At 39.0% G+C, this 25,066-nt stretch overlaps 1 protein-coding gene across 1 annotated transcript in view; it reads left to right on the top strand.

Annotated features, from left to right (window-relative positions):
• The window catches only part of DGKI (diacylglycerol kinase iota), a 429,239-nt gene that overhangs the window by 207,241 nt on the left and 196,932 nt on the right, over positions 1-25,066 (top strand). The window contains 5 exon segments of the mRNA XM_077850064.1: positions 555-671; positions 10,580-10,654; positions 11,181-11,279; positions 21,161-21,243; positions 23,292-23,352. Coding sequence (XP_077706190.1) covers positions 555-671; positions 10,580-10,654; positions 11,181-11,279; positions 21,161-21,243; positions 23,292-23,352 — 435 coding nt within the window.

The raw sequence follows: 25,066 nt of genomic DNA, 5'->3' as shown, positions 1-25,066 counted from the left end.
GTCATTGTATTTTTTAGCAGCCCCAGACAAACCCAGCAGAGGCAATTTCTTTCTTACCTCTTAGATTAAGAACTCTCTAGAAGAGACGTCTTGCTTCTTTCCCGGGCTTCCTAAACTAGAAGGACTACCTGTGCTGGATTTACATCAATGATCAGAAAAAAGAGAGGCCAGTGGGAGGACCTGCCTCTCTGCTTGCCTTCATTGCCTCCTCAGCATTATCCCACATCAAGTCCATAACAAGCGCGAGTCAAGTGCAACATCCAGGGTTGGGATCAATAGAACTCTCCGAGACCTAATTATATAAATATCCTAATAAAAGCTTGTAAAGTTTTAGCTGGCCTTGACCTACAAAATTGATTTCTTTATCAATTTGTGAAGGGGAATGAGTTGTAAATCTGGTCTCTAAGTTCCAGGGCTGTTTGGGGAGTGATAAGGAACATGTGTCTTCAGGGTCTGCGAGTTTGGGTGAGTGCACGTGGGTGCATGAACTATTCCTTCTTGCTGCAGCAGGGGCCTTTGCCTAGGATTGTTTATTGGCCTGTTTTTCTCCTCAGTTTCACAATAAGGTGACCTGCTTCATGCTGCATCACATTGAGGAACCCTGCTCCCTGGGGGCTCATGCTGCTGTTATCGTCCCGCCCACCTGGATCATTAAGGTCAAGAAGCCTCAGGTAACTTCTGGGACCCTGGTACTGCTGGGCCAGTGCAGAGAAAAAGGAACTGCTGCTTCTTGCTTTTCTTGCCCTCTTTTTTTGGGTTCCTAAAATCTCTGCTCACTCATCCCCCCAGCCCCACGCTCAGCTTCCCCAGTTCATCCCCTTAGCCCAGCACTTGACTGCAGTTGGGCTCTCTCATGGAACCAGCCTCCCTTTCCTAAAGAAATCAAAGTTCCACAGCAGGAATGTTTCCTTCCCATTCATGTGCTAATGAGACTCTCTTTGGGTGTCCTCCTGAGTTCATTAAATACTAGTGGCGGGTGCAGCTAATTCTGACACAACTCTCTTCTCTTCCAGCCTGGGCATCCCCAGGGAGTGAATGTGAGGGCAAACTGTGCAGGCTTCATTGTTTGGTTGAGATTACCACCACTTCCAACCTGAACGGCAGACTGTGGGTCATGACCTTCCTAAATACACAAGGCCTGCTCAGAGAGCAACACTCTTTTCTTAAGGCAAAGTAGAATTTATCCTCTTAATACCTAATCTCATTCTGTATTCAATTCTTGTTGTACATTCTGTCCTAGAGCGTCTCTGTGATATTCCAGGAAACCTTAGTGGTTTCTCAACAGGGTCACAGTCTTTGATAGCAAAATTTCTACCTTTGTCCTATACATCTTAGCCTGTGAGCTGCAAGTTACAAGATGGCATACTTGTAATGCTATGGGGGAAAGAGGATACTTCTCCTGGGGACACAGCTGCCCATAGGATGTCCTTATTGAATGTAATACCTTTAAAAGATATGGCGGTCCTACTTCATATGGTCTTCAGAATCATCCTGCAGGTTATTCTCACTGACTTTGTTTTATTTTAAAAAGTGGTGGATCAGGGAGACTGTTTTGCTTTGTGTGTTTTTACAAAAAGTTCAGCTTCTGCTGATGAGTAACATACAGTAATAATCTTTCCCAGTTACAATCCAACAAAAGCCCTTGGGAAATCCCTTCTTCCAGAGGCAAGTGCAATATCTATGTATTAAAAAATGGGGAATTTAGACTTTTCATCTAATATTTTAGAGCCAAACGCTAAGAGCTGTTAATAAGTGAGTGGCCCAAGGTGACAGCAAGCGTAATACTGCATTTGAAATTCAAGTACCAATTTCCAACCTACTGTTAATTTAAAATCTCTAACCTTTTTACTTCTTTGATTCTCCAACACCTAAAATTCAGTGATCTGAGTTATATATCAAATACTCAGTTAAATCAACATGCTTACACTGAAAACCTTCATGGCATTGAGAAAGCTCCTAGGCATTGGGATATAATGTATGATCCTTGTTCTGAAGAACTATATGGTTTTCCTAAGGAAAGATAAGGGAGTGTCCTGAAGGAGGTGAGTTCTGTTCTACCCCTATAAAGATGGGTGGGATTTAGATCAATGGAGAAGAGAGGAAATAGCAGGCCCGGGGAATGGCATGAGCAAGGGTGCTGTGGCCAAAATCAGACTCAGGAGGCTATGAGACTAGTTTGTACTACATGGGTGGTGACGTATTTCTGTGATATTGCTTTCAGAGGAATGGGGCAGCAGATTGTTTACTCTTAGTTCTAAGACTGATCAGTGAGTTCGGGAGCTATGCTTCTGTTCCATCTGTCATAAAGTTGTCCATCAGCCTTTCACCATTTTATCCATTAAGGATTATTGCCTAAGTCTATTATGTTAGGGGTTTCCAAGAGGTGTTTTTTCGTTGTTTGTTTTTACAATTTTTACTCTTATTTTCCTGCTGGTAATAAGGGAACTAAAAAAAAAATAAAGCTAATTCATGAAAAATGCTTGAATATTTATTTATCTTTATTTGTAAATTTTCAGAATAATAAGTTGGCAACTTAGCAATGTTATTAGTTGGCTAAAGGTGGTGGTGGTGGTTTTTGGAGAGTATCATTGTGAGTTATCAACTTACCTCGTGATATCTAAAACATGTTTCAATCCATTGGCATCATTTTTTTTTGTATTAATGTCTTTGACCAGTTGGACCCTTCTAGATGGCTCTTGTCTCCATTTTTCATGAGCCATGAGGTTTTTGATGCCTTCCTTAGTTTCAGGAATCCTATCATGTTCCAGGATCATTTTAGGCATTTCCTGCCCATACCTAGAAGCAGCCATTTTTCTAAGGAATCTTGGTTACTTTTAATGGTGGATGGTATTTACAGTTCACAGTCTGTTCAAAGTCCAGATAGTTTTCATCACACACCTTCTTATTGTCCTTCTGTGATTCAGGAAAGTGTAATAATAAGGAAAACTAACATTTATGGAATGCTTTTATATGTATTAGGAAATATTTTAAGGACTTTACATTCAGTATCTCATTTTACCATTAAGTACCTATTCCCATGGGGTATCCTATTCCCACGTTGTAGCTGAGGAGAGTGAGGAATTAAAGTCAAATAAATTACCCAGAGCCATAGAATTATTAAATTGTTTAAGGTGACATTTGAACCCAGGGATTCTGATTTTGGAAACTGTGCTCTTAATGGTATGTCATGCTGCCTCACTGTCTTACTATAGCAAGCCTTGCCGAGGCACATATCTTTAAAAATTTTGTAGTCCCTCCTCGTCTGGGCCCCCAAAAGAAAGAATTTAATCAATAACTTAATTCTATTTGTAAGCCAGTGTACGATGAGCGTGGGGGACAATACAGTGGTGGTTAAGAGCTCTAGCTTATGAGTTCACTGCCTAGATTCATAATCTTGCTCTGCTGCTTAGTAACTTGTATAATCTCAAAGAATTTTTTTATTTTTTATTTTTAATCTCAAAGAATTTAAAGTCTCTGCCTTCTCGTCTGCAAAGGGTAAATAATACTAGTACCTAATTATAGGGTTTTCACGAGGACTAGGGAGCTAAGAAATGAAAATGAAGCACATAGAACAGTACCTAGCTCATTGTAAAACTCAATAAATGTTAGCTCTTGTTATTTTCCTTGTGAGTACAGAATATCAAATGAAGTTCTACATCAAGAAGAAAACCTTGGGGGATCCCTGGGTGGCGCAGCTGTTTGGCGCCTGCCTTTGGCCCAGGGTGCGATCCTGGAGACCCGGGATCGAGTCCCACGTCAGGCTCCTGGTGCATAGAGCCTGCTTCTCCCTCTGCCTGTGTCTCTGCCTCTCTCTCTCTCTCTCTGTGACTATCATAAAATAAAAATAAAAAAAAAATCTTTAAAAAAAGAAGAAAACCTTGGGCAGTTGTACAGAGGTCAGGAAGGACAGAAGTTATGGTTTCCTGAGCCATCTGTATCTTAATGAGAGAAGATGAGAAGAGATGGATTCTCATGGGGAAAGAGGCAGAGTAGGGGTCACAGCCTGGTGTCTCGGGTGCTCTCAAATGCACCTTGAGATGCAACTGTAACTATTGTATTTTACACTGTAGTGAGATTGTGTGTTCATAGCATGATTATCCCATGGGAGAGAGTTAAGAATTATTCATTTACTGAATTGAAGAATTGAAGAAGACCGAGTAAGCATCCACAATCAGAAAGTGGAAGGAGGAAGAGAATCCTGCAGAACAGGGAGAGACCTTATAGCACAGTTTCATTATTAAAAATATAAAGAAAATAGGGTAGTCATCAAGGTTAAATTCTGTAGGCATTAAAAAATAACAAGGATTGAAAAAAGTCTTTGTGTTTGGCTATAGATCATTGATGACCATCAAAGCTATAGTTTTTTGTTTTTTGTTTTTTTAAGATTTTAATTATTTAATCATGATTGCTAACACAGAGAGAGAGAGAGAGAGAGAGAGAGAGGCAGAGGCACAGGCTGAGAGAAGCAGGCTTTATGCAGGGAGCCCGACGTGGGACTCCAGGATCACGCCCTGGGCTGAAGGTGTTGCTAAATCCCTGAGCCACCAGGGCTGCCCTAAAGCTATAGTTTTTGGAGTGTGGGTGACAAGCTGTTAGTGATGGTGTTGGAAGCAGTGAGATTAGAGAGTTCATTGGAGACATTGAGAAATGCTAAAAAAAGAATTTGGAAATTAGAGAAGAACAGACAAAATGTTTTTCCTACTTGTAGAATTTATGTATATTTTTTCTGTATATTTTTGTATTCGAGGATACTGCTTAAAAACAAGAAGATATTCTTAACTGAGTGAGGTAGATGTTTAACTCCATTCACAGATGCCATTATAGGCAGTGGGATGTCCACAGATGAAACAGATGTTCACCTGATGTCCACAAAGAGTATCCTCCCTAGGTGAGAAAACTGATACAACAAACTAAACCATTGGGCAGAGAGTTTGTGGATTCTGGAAAAGGAATTCAGCCAACTGTAAATTCTTAATAAAAAGAATGGTCTCGGGGTACATGGGTGGCTCAGCGGTTGAGCGTCTGCCTTTGGCTCAGGTCATGATCCCAGGACCCTGGGATCAAGTCTTGCATCGGGTTCCCCATGGCGAGCCTGCTTCTCCCTCTGCCTATATCTCTGCCTCTCTCTCTGTGTGTCTCTTATGAATAAGTAAATAAAATCTTTAAAAAAAAAAGAGTGATCTTCAGGTATCTGGAAGGTTTGCCTCTGTCATCAGTGTGCATCTTGTAGGACAGATACACACAGGGTGGTGAGAGAGAGGATGCCCCACAGGTTGGTTAAACCAGCCATGGTCTATGGGAAGCCACCCCCCCTCCCCATGGGAGGTGATAAAGATGGCTGAGATGTAGGAATGAGGTAGAAGCATGAAGTAGAAAGGATTGATTTTGGTCGCAGAGATGGTTGGAGGCCAAACAGAAAGTCCTGTTGGTACTCAGTCCTGAAGGATGTGAGGGGCCACACTGGGAAGAGGGCTGAAGAAGGACAACATGAGTTTAGAGAAGATACTGAGAATAGCAGTTAAGGTGGATCACTAGATAAAGTCAGCTTTACTTTTGATGCTTATGTCTAAGAAAATGACCCAAGAGAGGAAGAAAGCCATTTGTGTGTATAACAGCCAGGAAAAGCAGGTTGTAATGAAGTGGAATCAAACTATATATTTTACATATCTATTAAAGGATGGCTGGTTCTGAGTAGATCATCACTCTGTGACCAGCTGTGTGAAGCTTGGATGGTATGGAGAATGGGGCTGGTTTGGCTGGTCTGCTGGGTTTCATCACCAAATCATTTGGAGAGAGCTAGAAAACAAAAGATGATGGAATTTAGAAGACAGTCAAGAATTAAAAGCAACCCAAATTTTAAGAATCAAGCACAAATCTGTTCATATATTTAAAGGCAAAGTTATATTTAATGTTACAGATGTCACAGTTTCTCCTCTGGACTGAAAATGTTAGAGGATAATACTTTGGATAAACAAGTTAAAGATGTTAAAATATGAGCACTTGGAGCTGTTGGAGAAAGACCCATGATATGTGAATTTTTGTGGGGTTAAATTATAGGAGACTAGAGGTATGTGTTTTTAATAAATGATGTCATTCTGCACATAATACTTTAAAACTTGGCTTTCCTAGTTTAAAAAAATCTTGGAGAAAAATTTGTATTAATACATGTAAATTTAACTCCTTTGAAAACTGCTACATATATTCCATACTATAAATACATTACAGTTTATTTAGCCAACTCCCTATTGGTGGAGATTTATAGTCTTTTTTTTTTTTTTTTAGCCAAATCACTAGTTGGATTTATTACAAAAGTTGAAGTTGCAAAATTACATGTTAAAGTTGGTGTTAACTTTTTCATCTTCTAACTTCAAAATTTGGAATTGATATTCATACCAACCTTGAAAAAAATAGTTATCATGATAAAAACTAAGCAGTTAGCAATCACAATATAGTAATATCTTGTTAAAAAGGTCACATGATGCATGACTTTTGGAATCCCAATAAAAACAAATGGAAAAAATCAACCAGCAGGAAACAAGATCAACCAGCAGGAAACAAGCATTTGAGGAAGAAAAAGTCCATTTTGCATGGAAAACTTCCTGCTCGTGTGTGTGTGTGTGTGTGTGTGTGTGTGTATATATATATATATAGTTTCAAATGGTCTCCTTATAAAAAATTCTGCAGTCAACTCCTTAGCCCATATGGGTTTCTCCATGTCAATCTCTTATTCGTTATGATCAGATAATGTGAAAATGCTGGAGACCCAGAACATGTAATAGCTATGATCAGCCATCTCTTTCAGAATTGCTCAAGCCATTTCCTTTGTTCAATTCTAAAGATTAGGCAATACTTGCTGCAATTTAACCAAATATCCCTGAGAAATAGCAAAGACTCTGTCCTTATCATTTGGAATTAGTTTTCTTTATTTCTCTGCTTGCCTATGAAACAACTTTTGTCATGGTGGTGCAGCTGGAGTGGGGCAGCAGGAGAATACCGTCTAATAGATGAAGTCCATGCCTCTCCTACTATCCATCAGAGTTTTGTCCCATATAGATGGGGGAAGGCTTCATTTGGCATGATGAAGTATGAGATATCTTCTCTTTAGAGCTGTTGTTATAACCTGTCCTTTGTGATCCCATAATCTGGGAAAACCCCTGAAGGGTATTAAGAGGTAATTAAGTTTTATTTACAGTTGAGTGATTTACCTGTAGGCTTTTCTTTTCTTTTTTTTTTTTTTTTAACAGCCCAGGAAGGGGCCCTGACTATGAGAGAGGCTTTTGTTGATAGGATTATTTCTGTAGTAAAGTAATACTGACCCAATACCTGGCATAGAAAAAAATAAAGTAAAACAAAAGGCCTTTATCTATTCTTAGAACTTGAACAAAAAAGTAGACACTGAATGTACGGGGGCAAATGCTGTTAGAGTCAGAAAAATGCAAAAATCCATATGAGGGTATAACATTTCACTGGATGGTGTTCAACTTGCCAAGTAAATCCTTTGTATCACTGAATTAGCTGCCCTTGATAACAGAGATGCTTTGTTTAAGAACACAGGACAAGTATCGATGGTTTCTTGGATAATGCAACCAACAATTCTACAAAATAACTTCTTGGAATAATTTTTATGTTCTTGAAAAGCATGCTATTTTAATTCTCACAACTGACCCAGGCAGGGTGAGCAATATCTCAGATTAGCAAGACTAGCTAACTTGTCTTGTCATGGCTGAAACACAACCCAAATCTGCTTTCACATCCATCTGTTCCTCACTGGATGATGATACCTTCTAAAAGAAGTTCTGTGTTGAGACCGAGATACATATTTACACATGAACAGAAGGAAGCCTTGGGGATTTTGAGGTGTGCTGTGAAATCCCATACTGCTTATCTTTTGCTATTTGACTATCCATAGGGCTGTAAGCTTCCTCAGAGTTCACATAGAAGCGTCCAGGTACTGTAAGTCAATCGCTGTGCTTCATCTGGGCTCCCTTGTTCTGTGAGATGAAGACCTCACGTGCATTTGGCTCCATGAGGCTCAGAAACATTCATATTTGCTATATCTGTGTGAGAAAGGCCATTGTTGTATGTTCCCTATTAGAGTTGAGTTCTTTGCCTGCTCTGTTTTCAGACATGAAGCCTTCTTTTGATGTGTTTTCTAACTGTTTCCCAAACATGCTTGATCTGCAGAATCCCTTGAAGAACTGTGATTTCTGTGATCAGGCAAGTTTAGGGAGTGATCTTAGTCTGATCCATTAGACTTTTCTCATAGTGCTTATTTATTGAGTCCTGCCAAGAACCAAGTCCTATAGCGTGTTCCTGAAAGCATGTGGCTCCCTGCATTGCTCTTGGCAATAAATGAACTAAAACAACAAAGAAGTTAGGAGACAAGAATTCATTTCTGAAAGATCCTTTCCAAAATCAGGAAAGATCAGTAAGTGTTGTGAATTATAATATTGATTCATTTCAACAATGATTTGAGTGCATACTATGTGCCAGGCATTTGTGCTCAATGCCGGGGATATACAGCTGTGAACGAGGCAACTAACATTTATGGAAGTGCTTATCATGGGACGATACCAAGCTAACTGCTTCACATACCTTTTCCCGTTTTAACTTCACAACTGTCCTGGGAGGTAGGTATTATCACCTTCGTTTTAAAATTAAGGAATCATTATTTCAAAAGCTTGACTGACGTGGCCAAGGTCATAGATCTCGTAACTGGAAGACCCAGAATTACCACCCGTTGTGTCAGATTCCGCAGCTCATGCTCTTTATCCCATTGAAATTATGCTTTAGTCCAGTATGTATGTCCCCTCACTTTTCCCTTTTACTTCAGAGGTTCCCAACTCTGGCTACACACTACAGTTGCCTGGGGAGCTTTTCAAAAGTATCTTTGCCTGGGCCTTACTCCAAACAAAGAATATTTGGGGGGTCCACATCAGCATTTTTAAAAGAACTCTGGGTGAGGCCAATGTGCAGTGATTGGTTGAGAACCATTCGATATCATTAATTGCCCTCCTAATAGTTTCTAGCATTCTTCTTGGGACTGATTCATTGTTTCCAGTTTCCAGGTAGTTCTTCCCTTTTAAACAAATTAGTTAACACGTAGGAAATACTTTAGTAATGCAAACGTTTCCTCAAAGTGGAATATGGTAGTAGATCAACTTAAAGAGGAATTCAGAAACTTGGAGTTCTTTATGTAGGACGAGTGTAGTCTACAGTGAGTGGTAAGAAATAACCTGGGGCCTAGAGCACCCATGAACTTCTGGATCTCTCTTTTCTGGTGAGACTCAGAACCTGAAAACTCTTTCAATCTGATGGAGGAAGAAAACTTCCTTCATCCTTGATGAGTACCAGCTACAGAGCAACATATTTTTTTATGGTCCAAATGAAAGTAAAAAAAAAAAAAGTAGTTTCAATCTTGCTAATTTGAATGTGTTAATATCTGTACTCTAGACTAAGGTTTATTTTGAATGCGGTAAGAAAAAAATACTCAGGAACCTAAGAATAGATATCTAAGTTTCTTGAAGCTGTTTGAAAATCTTTATCTGCTTGGGCAATGCATGTGTATATATGCTTATATAAACTTTTAAGTTAAGAATTCTGTGTTTCAGGCATTCAACAGTTTGCTAACCATCTATGGTATGATAGTAACATCTTGCCTTTGTGAAGATGGCAATGTAATTAATTATTGACTCTCCACTAATTAAACCAGTGAGTTGTGACTGTCCCTTAAGAGAGGTTCTTCTCAAAGCATCTGTATCATATATTAAGAGTAAATGGTTAGTTGAAGTAATCACAAGGTTGGGGCCCATAACATTCCTAGAAAGAGAAAAATGGGGAAACTAAACTTGGGGTCACTGTATTCCACAAGTTGGAGGCACTTCTATGAGAAGAATAAATCAAGGCTACCAGGGGAGGGAAGACTTTTTAAACCAATAGGTCTTTAGAGAAAGAGAGCAATGATTGCCACTCTACTAATATTAAAAGTAACTTCAGGTGAGCCTTATCTCTGCATTTTAAAACTTTGCCATCAGGGCTGATAGGATAGTTGGATCATAATGTTCCACTAGGGTTGAGCCATTTTATGACTATTACTAGAAAGGTCATTACCAAAAAAAAGGTAAACAGAGAAAAAAAAGAAAAAAGAAAAACATGAAAAATGGCCTCCTTTTTTACATTTCCACATAGGTGATCTCCATACCAGGAGGTGAACTTGAACTTGGTTGGGCGGGAGACGGACCTGGTTGGGCGGGAGACTGGAGCCCCTCAGAGAATTTGGGATTCTTCCATTTTTACTGGGAGGGTTGGCAGGTATAACATGTGTTGTTATGTGAGTCCATGAGAGCCTCCAGGGTTCTAACTCCCTGCCTCTCCGTGTGGTGGGGAGTCAGTCGCTCACTCTGAAGCACTCGACTGGTTTCTGTCTGTGGCTTACCCATGAACAGTGGCTTGGAAGTGTCAAAGCATGAGAAGCATGCAGTGGAACAGCATGTGCTGCCTTCATCTCCTACATGGTTCTGCATGGGAGGTTCGTGGGCTGTCTGCCTTAGAGCTCAGGTGTTTCTTTCTTTCCCCACAGAACTCATTGAAGGCTTCAAATCGGAAGAAGAAGAGAACAAGCTTTAAAAGAAAAGCCAGTAAAAGAGGAACTGAAGTAAGTGTTTCAGGACAATGTCCCAATAAACTATATTCTCCTTACTGTAACCACCTCTGTCCATTGTGATCTGGCCCAAGCTTCTTTTTCTGATAAATTTTCTACTCCACTTCCCTCCTTCACTATACTTTTATGAACCACACTGGAATTCTTTTCTATTTCCAAAAAAATGTGTGTATGTGTAACCTTCTGCTACTTCAGAATCAGAGCATTTGTACTTGTCCGTGAAGTACTGTCCCAAAAACGATGAAGAACTAACATTTCTAGAATGCTCAAGAGCATACAGAATAACACCAAAAGCATGGCTCATTCTCTAGGGCAAATTATAGCTTGAGATCCTTTCTTCTAAGCTTTATATGGACTATCTTGTTAAGAGTAAGCCATGTGACATAAGATGGAACTTTTTTACTTGGAGACATCAAGGGTTAGTGGTGGTGGTGGGGTGCTGGTAGCTGCTTCCATTGCTTTTGGGCTACCTGTCCAAGTCATGGATGGATGTCTCAATAGTGTTGCTTTCTTCCTTTAGCAGGAAAACAAAGGTCGTCCTTTTGTGATAAAACCTATCTCTTCTCCTCTCATGAAACCCTTGCTTGTGTTTGTGAACCCCAAGAGTGGAGGCAACCAGGTGAGTCATTTTTCATGATTTTAACTTGGAATCTCAATGCTTTCTTGAAAACAGTTCCCAGCACCAACTACCTAGGACTCCAAGTGTTGGAAGAAAACCAATTTCCCAGGGACAGGGTTATTGTTATAGGGCATAGCCTTATACATTGCAGGGTTATGCAAAATCTAGAGGTCCTATGTTTATCTCTCAGCTTCCAAGTAAGATTATACCAGAGGCCTCTCTAAAAACCTGTTGACATTTTCCTTACAAAATTTAAAAAAAGTCATTCCAAAATCTCTTAATTAATATGTTTCAGGGTTTCTCAACTCTTACTGTTAGGAAGCTCTTTATGGACTTTGTTGCTTCCCCTTTTAAGTTATACTTCTGTCCCTATCGAGAGGAAAGCGAGAACAATGGCTCATCATTGCCAATGATCATTAACAACAAACACCACCAAAGCTATCAAAAATATCACCTTCTAAAGGTTTCACTTGGTCCTTGCCCAAATCGTGTAGCATAATTAATCACTACCTCATTTGAGGAGGAAGAAATGCCTAAGAAGTATAATTCATTAATTAAGTATAATGACCTACCCGAAGTGACACAACTCTCTAAGGACAGACTTTGTTCTAGAATCTAGGTCTTTGTCTCCTCATATGCTTCTCTTTCTACTCTGAGACTCCTTACCAGTACTCTTATTTGGCTTTGATTTTCTCTATCTTCATGTGAGAATGGATGATAAGATATTTTATCTGTCCTCTAAGTGCACATTTTACATTTAGAGGTGAGATTCCTTGAAGTTCACACTTAACAACTAATGATCTGAAACTGCATACTTAACCCCATATAGGGAGGGGAGCCATATAATTAGGAATGATATTCTTACTACTAAGGATACTGGGCATTTTCCAGAATGGACTAATTATAATAAAGCTTCTCCTAAGAGAGCTTGTGATTTATTATTTTTATTTTATTTTATTTTTAAAGATTTTATTTATTTATTCATGAGAGATACAGAGAGAGAGGCAGAGACACAGGCAGAGGGAGAAGCAGACTCCATGTAGGGAGCCCGACGTGGGACTTGATCCCAGGTCTCCAGGATCACACCCTGGGCTGAAGGCAGCGCTAAACTGCTGAGCCACCCAGGCTGCCCCCAAGAGCTTATGATTTAAAGAAAATATTATTTCTCCATTTCTTTATTTCCTTTAAAATTCTTGATAACTTGCTGTGTTAAAAATCTTTAACATGGTAGAAAACAGGGAAAAGAAATGTGTTGTTAGCAGATAATCTATTTTCAGCATCCTGCTTTTTTAAAAAGCCAGTGAGTGATGATTTTCATATTGTAATGATGATGATCTTAAGGTTTTTACTGGTGGAGCTTTTCAGGAGTGAGGTTCAGTGTGCCCTGAAACATACTCACTTTCTAGGTCTAGCCTCCATATAGGCCTAAGAGGGTCAGGAGTATGTTTGGGGACCACGGAACAGAGCAAAGATAATGCAATGGAGTCCATGATTTTGACCACTTGAATATCATATGCTAATTCCCAATATATTTTATTATGAAAGTCATTCTAGAGGATGCACTCATCAAATCATAAGCCTTTTTCCTAGGGCATTTAGAAACTTGTAGGTTTTAGGAGCAGATAGTCTAGTAAAGATAGAGCCCATTTTTGTTGGAATCTCTGTAAATTAGTAATGCCAGGGTCTGCAGAGATGATCTGATGTTATTTCCTATTTCACTAAATAGAAAACAAGAAAGTTTAAATTTTCTAAGGACATTTTGATAATGATACCCAAGGGGCAAATGTGAAAAATAATTCAAGCAACATTAACTATATGTGAGTTTTAAAATGAGTGGTTCAGACTGTGCGTGCTCTGAAATTTCAGAGGCAAGTAGTGCCTTGGGGGTGGTACAAAAGTGGTGTCATGGCAGTGGGTAAATTGAAGATGGACACTACTTAGAGTTATGCAGAGAAAGAAGGCTGGAACAGCACCACTTTTCTTCTCCTGTTCATCCTTTAAGGATTGGAACCATTTCTCAAAATTAATCACCCTGTCCAGGGCCGTAGTCCCATAGCCCTTGGTACAAATCTGTATTTTGTGAATTGCAACATAAGTACTCTGTGTGTGTCCTGCTAAGATACAGACTCCATTATGCCTGGGGTTGCACCTTTCAACCTGTGGTTTCTAGTATGTGGGATATGGAAATGAACAAAGAATTGTATAATAGGCAATTGGGATTTTACAGCAGATTATCGGACGGTGGCTTTGTTACTGATGAGAATTCAGGAAAGGAAAGAATTATTTTGGAAAAGAAGTTGAGGTGTGTTCAAGGAACTGTAAGTGACCGTGAGATATTCAAATAAGAAATGCCCAGTTATTAGAGACAGAGGACTTAAATGATTGGCTCTCATTTTATGCATTTTGGTTTACAAGATTACTTCTAGACTAGGATTCTCAGAAGTATGACTAACCAAATCAAGATGAATATTGTATAACTCTACATTTCTATATACTTTCTTTATAAAACAGAATACTAAGCCTAATAAATGAAGGGCATTGCTTCTAAGCACAGTGTGAAATGTTGAGAGTGCTTTATTTTTTTAAATATTTTATTTATTTATCCATGAGAGACAAGGAGAGAGAGAGAGGCAGAGACCCAGGCGGAGAGAGAAGCAGGCTCCATGCAGGGAGTCCAATGTGGGACTTGATCCCAGGTCTCCAGGATCACGCCCTGGGGTGAATGTGGCGCTAAACCACTGAACCACCTGGGCTGCCCCAGAGAGCTTTAAAGACATCCGAATACCTATGTATGCTTGCAATCATTCCATCTGATCTCCATCTTCAATCTTGGGAAGGCACAGCATGATTCCCAGGGAAGGGTCGTGGTCATAGATAATCTAATTCCTCTGTTAGGGTCCACCTTTTCCTGTGCTGTGGTTGTCCTATGTCTTTAACATTGCAAATAAGGTTGGATTCTGTGTGATGGGGGAGTCAGAAGGTGAATTGGCTCCCTTGAATCTTGTTTCTTCATTTCTTGTTTTCTTATGAAGAAACTTCATAACTTCAACCTTTTTTAAGACTAAAAGTTCAAAGGAGAACTAAGGATGGCAGTAAAAACTGGGCAAATGAACCCCCCAGGAAGGTGGCTTTGAGAATCTGCTTTTCTTTTCTTTTTTCTTTCTTTTCTTTTCTTTTCTTTTCTTTTCTTTTCTTTTCTTTTCTTTTCTTTTCTTTTCTTTTCTTTTCTTTTCTTTTCTCCTTTCCTTTCCTTTCCTTTCCTTTCCTTTCCTTTCCTTTCCTTTCTTTTCTTTTCTTTTCTTTTCTTTTCTTTTCTTTTTTCTTCTTTTCTTTTCTTTCTTTTCTTTTCTGTTCTGTTCTTTTCTTTTCTTTCTTTTCTTTTCTTTTTTCTTTTCTTTTCTTTCTTCTTTTCTTCCTCTCCTCTCCTCTCCTCTCCTCTCCTCTCCTCTCCTCTCCTCCTCTCTTCCTTTTCTTTTTTTAAAATATTTTATTTATTCATGAGAGACAGAGAGAGAGAGAGAGATGCAGAGACACAGGCAGAGAGAGAAGCAGGCTCCATGCAGGGAGTCCAATGTGGGACTCCTATCCCGATCTCGGGTCTCCAGTATCAGGCCCTGGGCTGAAGGCAGCACTAAACTGCTGAGCCACAAGCCCGAGAGAATCTGCTTTTTTAACAAGCTCCCAGCTGACTGTTGTTGCAACTCCGAGACCACACTCTGACTGATTAGCTAGGGCTTCCTAGAAATACGTCACCGCTGTTGTTGTTCAGTCCTGGTTTTTGCCTTTTAATGACTGATTTATTTTGCTTATCTCTGTAGATACAGAGCACTCCCTCTGAAGCCTAGGCTTCAAACCTTTATTTAGGCTTGCCTGGGCTTCTCTTAAGTAAATAACTAGACTATATCGCCATCTTCTGGCAAGAAAAATACCTTTTTTTTTTTTTTTTCCAAGCACTCGTGTGTGCAGAAATTTTCCAACACTTTGCAGATATATATTGAGATGAACACATTTGGGACTGATGCTATGCATTTTTTTAAACAATAATTTGTTTTAATCAGTTGTTTCACAATAATTGTCTCTGTTTTTTCTATCACTTAAGGTGGAGGTGATAGTGGGTATCTTGAAAGTTTTAGAGGTTGGCAGCGCTGTTGTTGTTGGGATCTGGGAACTGGAATCATGGACCACAAGGTCAACTTCAAGTGTGTCCTCCTGTGGAGAAGACGTAAGATCTGGGAGATAAAGTTTGCACCAGCACAGTCCCCTCTTCTGTGTTTGAAAACCTGAGGACTGGAGAGATAGGCACCCTCCTTTATATTTAATCTCCTCTCTAACTTCAGAACTTAGTATTTGTATTGGACATCCCTGACTCCTTAGCATCTTTCTCTCTGAGTCTTATAGACACTTCTGATATCTCTTGATGTTTTTCCTGCTTTCACATGATCTCTCCTGGAGGCTCCCTCTCAGGACTACATTTTTAGTGTCTTAGATTATATGTTTGGGGTTAAGCAGCTGCTCTGACCACTAGAGTGATTCTACCTTGAGGTCCTGACAGTTGGGGGGTCCCAGGCTCTGGATCCTCACACTATTCATTGTGAAATCCCATTGTTGAGGGGTGGCATGTGTTAGATTAGATTTCTAGGGATCTTATCAGTAGATGATAAGAGGAAGGCAGTGTCCCAATTTGTGGGTAGGCTCATGCTGAGTCCACCACCATCACACATCTATGCACCATCACACCAGAGCTGCCCCTCCTAAGTCAGGGACAAGTCAACCAAGGTGGAAAAAGGAGACAAAAGTCAATAATCTCAAATGTCTGAGGCCCCAAACTTCCTAAATAGTTGACCGAACAGCCACAATTATTTTCTGTGATGTTCAACCTGGTGATAAATCAAGAATCATGACGTTTGGATAAAATTTTAGGCCCCTGATGCTTAGAATGGGCTAGGAGGAGGGCAGAAGGATATCAGTAGATGATCACACGTGTCAAAAAATCTAAGCTCAAGATCTTGTCAAACCAGCCTCAAGAGATGGAATTAAAACAACTGAATGATAAGTCTGTGGAAAGTCCCTTTTCCCAGTTATAATACTGGTGGAAGTGTGGGGGTACCTGTTTTACTCCACTGAGACTGCTCTAACTGAACACCACAGACTAGGTGGTTTAGTAACAAGAATTTATTTCTTATAGTTCTGGGGGCTGGGGAGGCCACAATCAGGGCAACGCAGATATGGTAGCCGGTCAGGTTCTATTTCCTGGTTCTCACAGGGCTGACCTCTCACTGTGTCCTCTTGGTGTGTCTTCACATGGAAGAAATGATGAGGGAGCTCTTTGGGTTCCCTTTTATAAGGGCACTAATCTACTCACGAGGGCTCTATTTCCCCAACGTCCCATCTCCTTTGACGGGTCAAGGGCCTGCCCAACTGTCTAGCTTCTTAGTTGATAGCCAGACTAATACATCAAAATGTCAGTCTGGCTCCCCTGATTAAGACATCTCAATTACTTTTATTTCCTATAAAATGGAAGCCAAACCCTTTAGTACCTCTGCAACTCGGGTAGCTTCATCTCCCCCGCTTCTGCCTCATGGTTCAGAAACTGAACAGAATGTCAGAATGTCCTCCTCCCATGTCTTGCTGTTTTGCATGTGTTGTGCCTTCACCTTTCTCTTCTCCACGTGTAAAGAAATGGCTGACTTCACTCATCTTTCAAGAAACAGTTCAGATATCATATATAGGGTGCCTTCATCTAATCCCAAAATTTGGGCTTAGAGTGTCCCCTCTGGCCACTCCTACTTCTCATTATGTATCTCCACTATCACACTGACCATCTTTAGCAGGCTAATTTATTTTTCATTTGGCTCTTTCTGAGTTTCCTGAGTGTACACATGCACACAGAGTAGGAGCCTGGTATGTGTTTTTTAAGTTTTTTTTTTTAATTTTTTATTTATTTATGATAGTCACAGAGAGAGAGAGAGAGAGAGAGAGAGAGGCAGAGACACAGGCAGAGGGAGAAGCAGGCTCCATGCACCAGGAGCCCGACGTGGGATTCGATCCCGGGTCTCCAGGATCGCGCCCTGGGCCAAAGGCAGGCGCCAAACCGCTGCGCCACCCAGGGATCCCCTGTGTTTTTTAAGTTAATTAGGTATTCCTTTGGGGTTGTTTGAAGCCAGTTTAAAGTAATTATTTATTCATCCCTTCCTTTCACTAGCTTTTCTTTTCTTCAGGACTTTCACATCAGCTTTTGCCATGACCTAGATAATACCTCTGTTACATAAACCAAGGCTTGCTTCATAACCTACCAAAATGTTTCAGGCTATACAAGAGTTATAAGCCTTCAGTGAAGAGAGATAAGCCATTTGAGCTGATTCATTCTTAATTGACTTGACTCTCCATACCTCCAAGTCATTATCATATTTTCTTTCATGAATAATGCATAAAACTTCCTCTAGAGAGCAGGATCTTCCTGTTTTGTCCATCTCTCTCTCTTCCCGCCCAAAACAATGTCTGGAACCTAGTAGGTGAGTAGATGAATCTCCTTTATTTCCCTCTAGAACAATTTACCGGTTTTCTGGGAAGTTGTTTTCTCCTGTCCCAGCCTATTTCCCAAAATCTGGAGCCAGAAAGAACCTATTCATCACTCCACAGGAATACCCAATCTCACAATATCTTAACAGGTTCTTTAGTCAATGTGTATGAGAACCCTCCCAAGAGTGTGCTAGAATTGACCTGCAAGTTTTTTTTTTTTTTTTTTTTACTTAGAGAAAAGTATAACACTCTTGCAGAGAAGTTGCAGCTTTTTTTTTTTTTTTTTTTTTTTTTTTTAAGACTAAAGGAAAATAAGCAAACCAAAAGCCCTGAGTAACCTATATTTGAGGCCCAAGGCTAAAAGTTATAGCTCATGGCCTTGCTCTTCCTTTCCTGCTCACCTGCCATATGACCTTAAAATGAAAGCAAATGAAGATTCTCTGTTCTATGCTCTCAGCCATTGTGTCTTTCTTTCCCCCTAAGTCTTGATGAACCCTAAGGCAGTTTTATGTCTTTTGTCTTCATAGTCCTGTGGATTAACATAGTGGCTCTTTACTGACCACAGAGGGAGTGAAAGCAAGGAGGAAAGGCAGGTGTATGAAAGGAGGCAGGGAGGGAGAAAGAGCAGGAAGAAACAAACTGGCACAATAACCTCCAAAAAACAAACAAACAAACAAAAAAAAAACTTATAGCTTTTGCATTTGGCCTGTAGCTTGTGCACAACTATGAGCATGTTTGGGATGCATTAGTGAATGGCAGTTGTGTTAATGTCCAAGTAGGTTTAATCCAGTCGGTGAGAAAGAAATTACTCTTTTCCTGGTGAAATTTCTCAAGCCATTCAGTTCTATTGAATAAATTACCTAAGCCCTAAAGTAGTTCATCCTAGAGGTCACAGCAGAGGTAATATAATTGACTTCAATGTGTCAGACCTTTTTTTCTTTCTCCACCCACCATGCTGGATTTAAAACAGTGCAGTGTTTTTCAGGCCCCTACACTTTGATAACACACATACTTTAGAAATACTACTTTTAAAAGAAATAATTCTATCATCCCTGAATAAAAAGTCTGACAGGGTTGACATGTAGGGCCATGCACATTACACCTGCACAGCTCTGAGGCCATCCTTCCAATGGGTTGTGGTGTCAGCAGAGCCTCCTGGAGATGTGCCTGCCTTAACTCCCCTTCCTCGAAGGGATAAATGTAGATAATTAGAATGTCCCAGGAATCACAAACTTAAAATGAGCAAAAACAAAATTTTGTGGTCACTCAAACCTTTTGGAGAAATTTCAATTTAACAAAAAACAACTCTAAGGACCCCTCGGTGGCTCAGTGGTTAAGCCTCTGCCTTCAGCTCAGGTTATAATCCTGGGATGGAGTCCAGCATTGGGCTCCCCACAGGGAGCCTGCTTCTCCCTCTGCCTGTGTCTCTGCCTCTCTCTCTGTGTCTTTCGTGAATAAAAAACCTTAAAAAAAAAAAAAAGAAAGAAAAACTACCTCTAAATGCTTTTTATTTTATTTTTGTAAGGTGTTCGTTACCTGGTATCGTATGCATAATAGAAGCTGAAATTTAGACGAGCACTGTGCCATGGCCAGAAGTGGAAAGGAATAATTAACATTAACCATTCATATTGCTCTAGGAATTTAGAACTGGAAATTACTTTTCTAGCAAGTCAGTGGGAAATTTTTTATAAATTGGTCATTAAAATGACTCTGGTGTTACCGATTAAACATAAAAGATTACTTGAGAGAATCCCCAACTGACTTGGTAGCAAGGCCCAGTATGGGAAGAGAGAGAAGGATCCAGTTGTTACTAGTATTATGTATCCAAATCTATGTCTGCATTTTATAGGAAGCAAAATATGTCATTTGGTGAAATTGAAGGATTAGTTGTAATAAGTAAGGATAGAATGTTATTCCTAAATTTATAGCAAGCACATGATAAAGCAGAACTTTTAAATTATAGGTTTGGATGAAATGTGGAACAAAAGACCTGCATTGGCCCCTGTAACAACTGGCATAACAATGTGATAATTACAAGCTACACTTTAGCCCTCACGCCCTCAAGTGCAATTTACTGAATAGATTAACAAGGAGCAACAAAGAAAGAGACTAACCTTTACAAAGGCCTATTTTGCGCCACATACTGTGTTAGATCCATAACTATTACTGATTCATTTAATTCTCATTATCCTCTGGAAAGTGGATGTTGCCCTCCTATTTAATATGCTGGATTTCTGCAGGATTATAAATACTCACAATCACCTAATGAGAACACCCAAGTTATTACTGACTCAAATATCATGCTGTTTCTGCTATCCTAGAATGACTCTCAGATAAGGCATAGTAGGTGAACAAACTTGGGAATATTTTCATGAAGAACAATCATAATAGCTAACAAAGGAACTCTAATTATAAGGAACAAGAACTGCCCAACTAATCAAATGCTGTTTGCTGTGGTTGATAATGACCAAAAAGGGGTACCCTACACAGTTTTAAAGCTGTTTTGATGCTGCTTAATGAAATGATCCCTCTTTCATTTTTTCTTTGCTCAATTCACTGTGAAGAAATGATCTCCAGGACTGCCTTGCATTTTTTCCATGATGGCCAGTTCTGCAAATGCCAATTAGAAATTACTTAAAAAATTCTAAAAATGTTCATGTGAGAACTGTTTGACTTAGAGACATGGAAATTGAAACATGTCCAAGTAAACTATTACTAGGAAAGTTGTGTGTGTCTCTGTGTGTGTGTGTGTATATATATATACACACACTAAATAATGAGGAGCCTGTGAGACTTTTGCTTCAGTTAAATTATTTCAATAAAATGATACTTAGCTCACACTATGTTCATATTATGCAAAGATAAAAGTAATCTTCATAATGAAGTAAAAATGGATGTTAAATCACATGGATTGGCTAATAACTTCCCTACATGGATTTTCACGTTGAGTGATGGTAAAAATCGGTAGATACTGTTCAGTAATCACTTAATTGAGTGCCAAGCACTGTGATGTGCTCCCAAACATTATCGTGTTTAATCCTTGCAACAAGTCTGTGAGCTAGGCATTCTTGTCTCCACATTAAAGAGAAGGAGGTTCAATAAAAAAAAAAGAAAAAAGAGAAGGAGGTTGAGTTTTACTGATATTGAAGAACCTGGCCAGAATTACACAGGTTGGACCGAAGCCTCATCTGGATATTCAACATGTATATAGATGGCCAAAGCTATGACTTTAACTACTACTCTATGCTATTTATAATTAGGTGGTATTTTAGAGAAGAGGATTTATTTTTATTTTTTAAATGAGCAGCAAATATTTGGAAATCTCTTCCTACTGTCTTTTTATTATTATTTTTTTCTTACAGGGAACCAAAGTCCTGCAGATGTTCATGTGGTACCTGAATCCTCGGCAGGTCTTTGATCTTTCTCAGGAAGGGCCAAAAGATGCGTAAGTCTGGAAATAAACCCCCCATGGTCCATATTGGTTTAGGCAAAGAGAAGGACTTCTGCAGCAAAGCCAAGCTTCACTATTAGATTCCCTCGTGAAATATTTTCTGACCATCCCTCGTTGACTTTCTCCCCTGCAATCATCTCCCTTAAAGCTTCATCTGATGTTTCTCCTCCTACTCTTCACTGGGCTAATTTCCTTCAAACCCAGCTACTCAGTTATCAACTCCAGGTGTACTTCTAGTGTGTTTGCTGCTCATGGACATGGTCTGTAGATTATTTACAAGTCTGCCTTGAGAAAAGATTTGTCATTTTCCTATCTATACAAGTACAACTTTGGAGGTGTACATTAGACTCTAAGTATATCTTTGGAGAGTGGCCATAATTGTTAATGAATATGTTTGTGTGTGTGTGTGTGTGTGTGTGTATGTGTCTGTGTCCGTTTGGGACAGATTAATTGAATCTGCCTACGATTCCACATCACAATGGGAAGACATTTTATTTTCTGCTCAATCCCTTTTCTGAGCTTCTCAGACATTTCATTGTCTTTGTTAGAAATGTTGAAAATCAAGTTTAGATGTCGGTGACATGTATCCCTTATCTTTCCTTTGGTGGTGGTGGTGCTGTACATGGTAACAAAGAGCAGAGCTGTTTCTGCTACTGTCTGATTCCCTTTTTAAAACCCATGTATTAAGATAGTTTGGATGTCATCTGATAAACGTTAGAACTTAAGTGGTACTAATTATTTTTAAATAAGTAATGATATTGCAGGCAAAGTAATCAGTTCAGATAATTTCTAGAGAAATAATATTCCTGTATGAAATGGATAAATCATATATTTTAAATATTCAGGAGAACATTAAATATAAAAATTACTTTCTGCTCATTCTTTTAATCTATAAACTTTTTTGCCACTAGAGTTCGCTATAAAACTTCTAGACTTTTTTTTCTGTATTTTAATGGACTAAGGCAAATCTGCTATGCCAGCTTTGGCCCTTTTAGATGCTTTTCTTTTTTTTTTTAATTTTTATTTATTTATGATAGTCACACACAGAGAGAGAGAGGCAGAGACATAGGCAGAGGAAGAAGCAGGCTCCATGCATCGGGAGCCCGACGTGGGATTCGATCCCGGGTCTCTAGGATCGCACCTGGGCCAAAGGCAGGTGCCAAACCGCTGCGCCACCCAGGGATCCCAGATGCTTTTCTTAAAATCTTATGACTTTGGTTAGACTTAGGCAGAGGCTTCATAGATCATCATAAAGAATGTGGCCAGATAGGAGATATTTCTAGAAAAAAACAGTTGGTTTAAAAGGTGATGTTTTCTACAACAGAGGTTCTAACAGCTTCACTTAAGTAAATGTTTTAGCAGGGGTGGTATAGTTTTATTTTCTCAAGAGCCAACATGAAAAATGATCCATTTTAAAGTAGACTAATTTTAAATACAGAAAAAACAGTAAATCTTCCCCTTTTGGGGCTGGGGAGTTTAAATTTGTTTTTGAGTGTTAGTGAATGAGTGGAGAGAGAGCTAGAATTGTAGGTGTGGTAGTAATGCTAGTGGATATCCTCCTATCACCCTGTTTTTCTGAAATGACTTCCTGGAATTAAGAGTGGAAAGTACATATTTGAAAAAAAAATCCAGGAAAAGCTGACAAAATATAAAGAGGAGACATATAACGACTGCTGACCATCGATTAATGATGATTTTCTTTGAGAAAGGTAGAAGGGGTATGATGGGAAAAAGAAAAGGAAGTCAAAACTAATTAAGAAAATAATGTGAGTTGATGTATTAATAGGAATTATGGGAAATAAAACTCTGAAATCCCATTCCAATGTCAGCCATTTACAAAAGATTTTTGCTGCCAATCTCTGATGCAGTTGTTGGGGCCCATACCCTTGTGATGACTTAGTAACTAGTTATGATAACATCATTATCCTCATGATTATACAAGTTCCCCGGTGGACATTCCCTTCTTTTTTGCCCTGAGTTTTCTCTCTGCGATGGCTGGTGATGTACTCTTTTGTTTACTTCATGTTCTTTTTCCTCTACAGGCTTGAGTTATATAGGAAAGTACCAAATCTGCGAATTCTGGCTTGTGGAGGGGATGGAACGGTAGGTCCTTGAATTAGAATTAAGCTCTCTTCCTTATTCTTCCATCTTTCTTTTGTTTTCTTTATTCATTCCCACCTCTTTCCAATCCCCTAAAACATAGGTCTCTGTCATGTGAACCCTAGCTTGAAGAAGGGATGTGGTTATTGTCCTAATGGATTCATACTTGGTCTTCCTAAATTATATCTTACTCCCTCAGCTCTACTGTATCCCTTCCTGTCCTACAAGGTAAAGATCTGGTCAGATTATTAGGATGAAAGTTACAGATGACTAAATTCTTAAAAAAAAACAACAACACCAAATACTTCATTTCCTTTGGTTCTTAATAATTGGTCGCAATTGGGGCACCTGGGTGGCTCAGTCAGTTAAGCATCTGCCTTCAGTTTAGGTCATGATCCCAGGGTCCTGGGATTGAGCCCCGAGTTGGGCTCCCTGCTCAGTGGGGAGCCTGTTTCTCCTTCCCCTCTCTGCTCATGCTCTCTTTCGCTAACTCTCTCTGTCTCTGTCTCTCTAATTAATTTATTAATCTTTAAAAAATAATTGTTCACAATTATGAAATAAAAATATATGGAAAAAATTATTGTATTTGTTCTTTTATTAGTGAAGACAAAACTTAGAATGCTGACATTGGTTTGCCTTAAAGATCATTGATTGGTCTCCTTTGTATTCATTTTTTAAGAAAAGATGGAATTGGGCTGAAGTTTAATATCATGGGTATTTTTTCCTCTATTTGTCTCATCTGTTTCTCCATTTACTCTCTACTTATGTTGGTATATTTAGAAAAGGCAAAGAATTGAGAACCATGACATTTAGACTCTGTTGTCAGGTGTCTTTTTCTTCTGTATTTGGAGTTTGCTCCCATAGGATCTGGAGTTTTATTATGAACTATCTTTGGCTTTTCTCTAATCTCCCTAATTAGAATGCTTTATTCTCAAAGGTAGCATCAAAATCTTTTAACCATCTCTCATAGCACTTAATGCAGCATTGGATACACATTAAATACCAATAAATGCAACTGGAAAAAAAAATAGAACAGTGTTTCCTGGTCCCTTATGTTACTCCATGAAGATGAAAATATTTTTCAGTTGGGAAAATAGTGTTTACCATTTGTCAAAATTCACAATACACATTATTAGCTTATAAAATTCATGATAAATTCATACAACTGAGAAGCCAAACCTGTTTCACTTTATTTAATCCAGTTTTTTCCAAAACGATTTGACCATGGAATTTTTTCTACCACAATACCAATTAAAGTTCAATCAGTTGCAGTGTTCTAGGAAAATATACTAAGGGATAGGCTGATTTGGAATTTTCCCAACTTTTTTAGTAGAATTATATTCAAGCAAATCCTCTAGGGATATATGTGTATTTAATATCTATCTATCTATCATCTATCTTTCTATTATCTATCTATCTATCTATCATCTATAATCTATCATCTATCTATAGTGTGTGTGTATTTGTGTACATATATAAATATATTAAATATATATTAGTATATTTGTTATGTTTAGCATACACACACAGAATGTTCCTCTTAGCTCAGCTCTCCCCAGAAAGTTATCTTAAAATGTAAGCTTATTGTGACCATTTACTACGGTTCTTTTCCTTAAGTTAGAATCCCCTTGTCTTCCTATATGAGTTTAGCATTTGCTCCCATCTTTTCTCCATCTCAGTGATAGCAGCAGAGAAGTTGGAGATTTGCCTGCTGTCC

The sequence above is a fragment of the Canis aureus genome, chromosome 15 (assembly GCF_053574225.1).
Source record: "Canis aureus isolate CA01 chromosome 15, VMU_Caureus_v.1.0, whole genome shotgun sequence".
Classification (NCBI taxonomy): Eukaryota; Metazoa; Chordata; class Mammalia; order Carnivora; family Canidae; genus Canis; species Canis aureus.
Note: the sequence above shows the minus strand (reverse complement) of the source record. Positions and strands in the feature narration are given on the sequence as shown.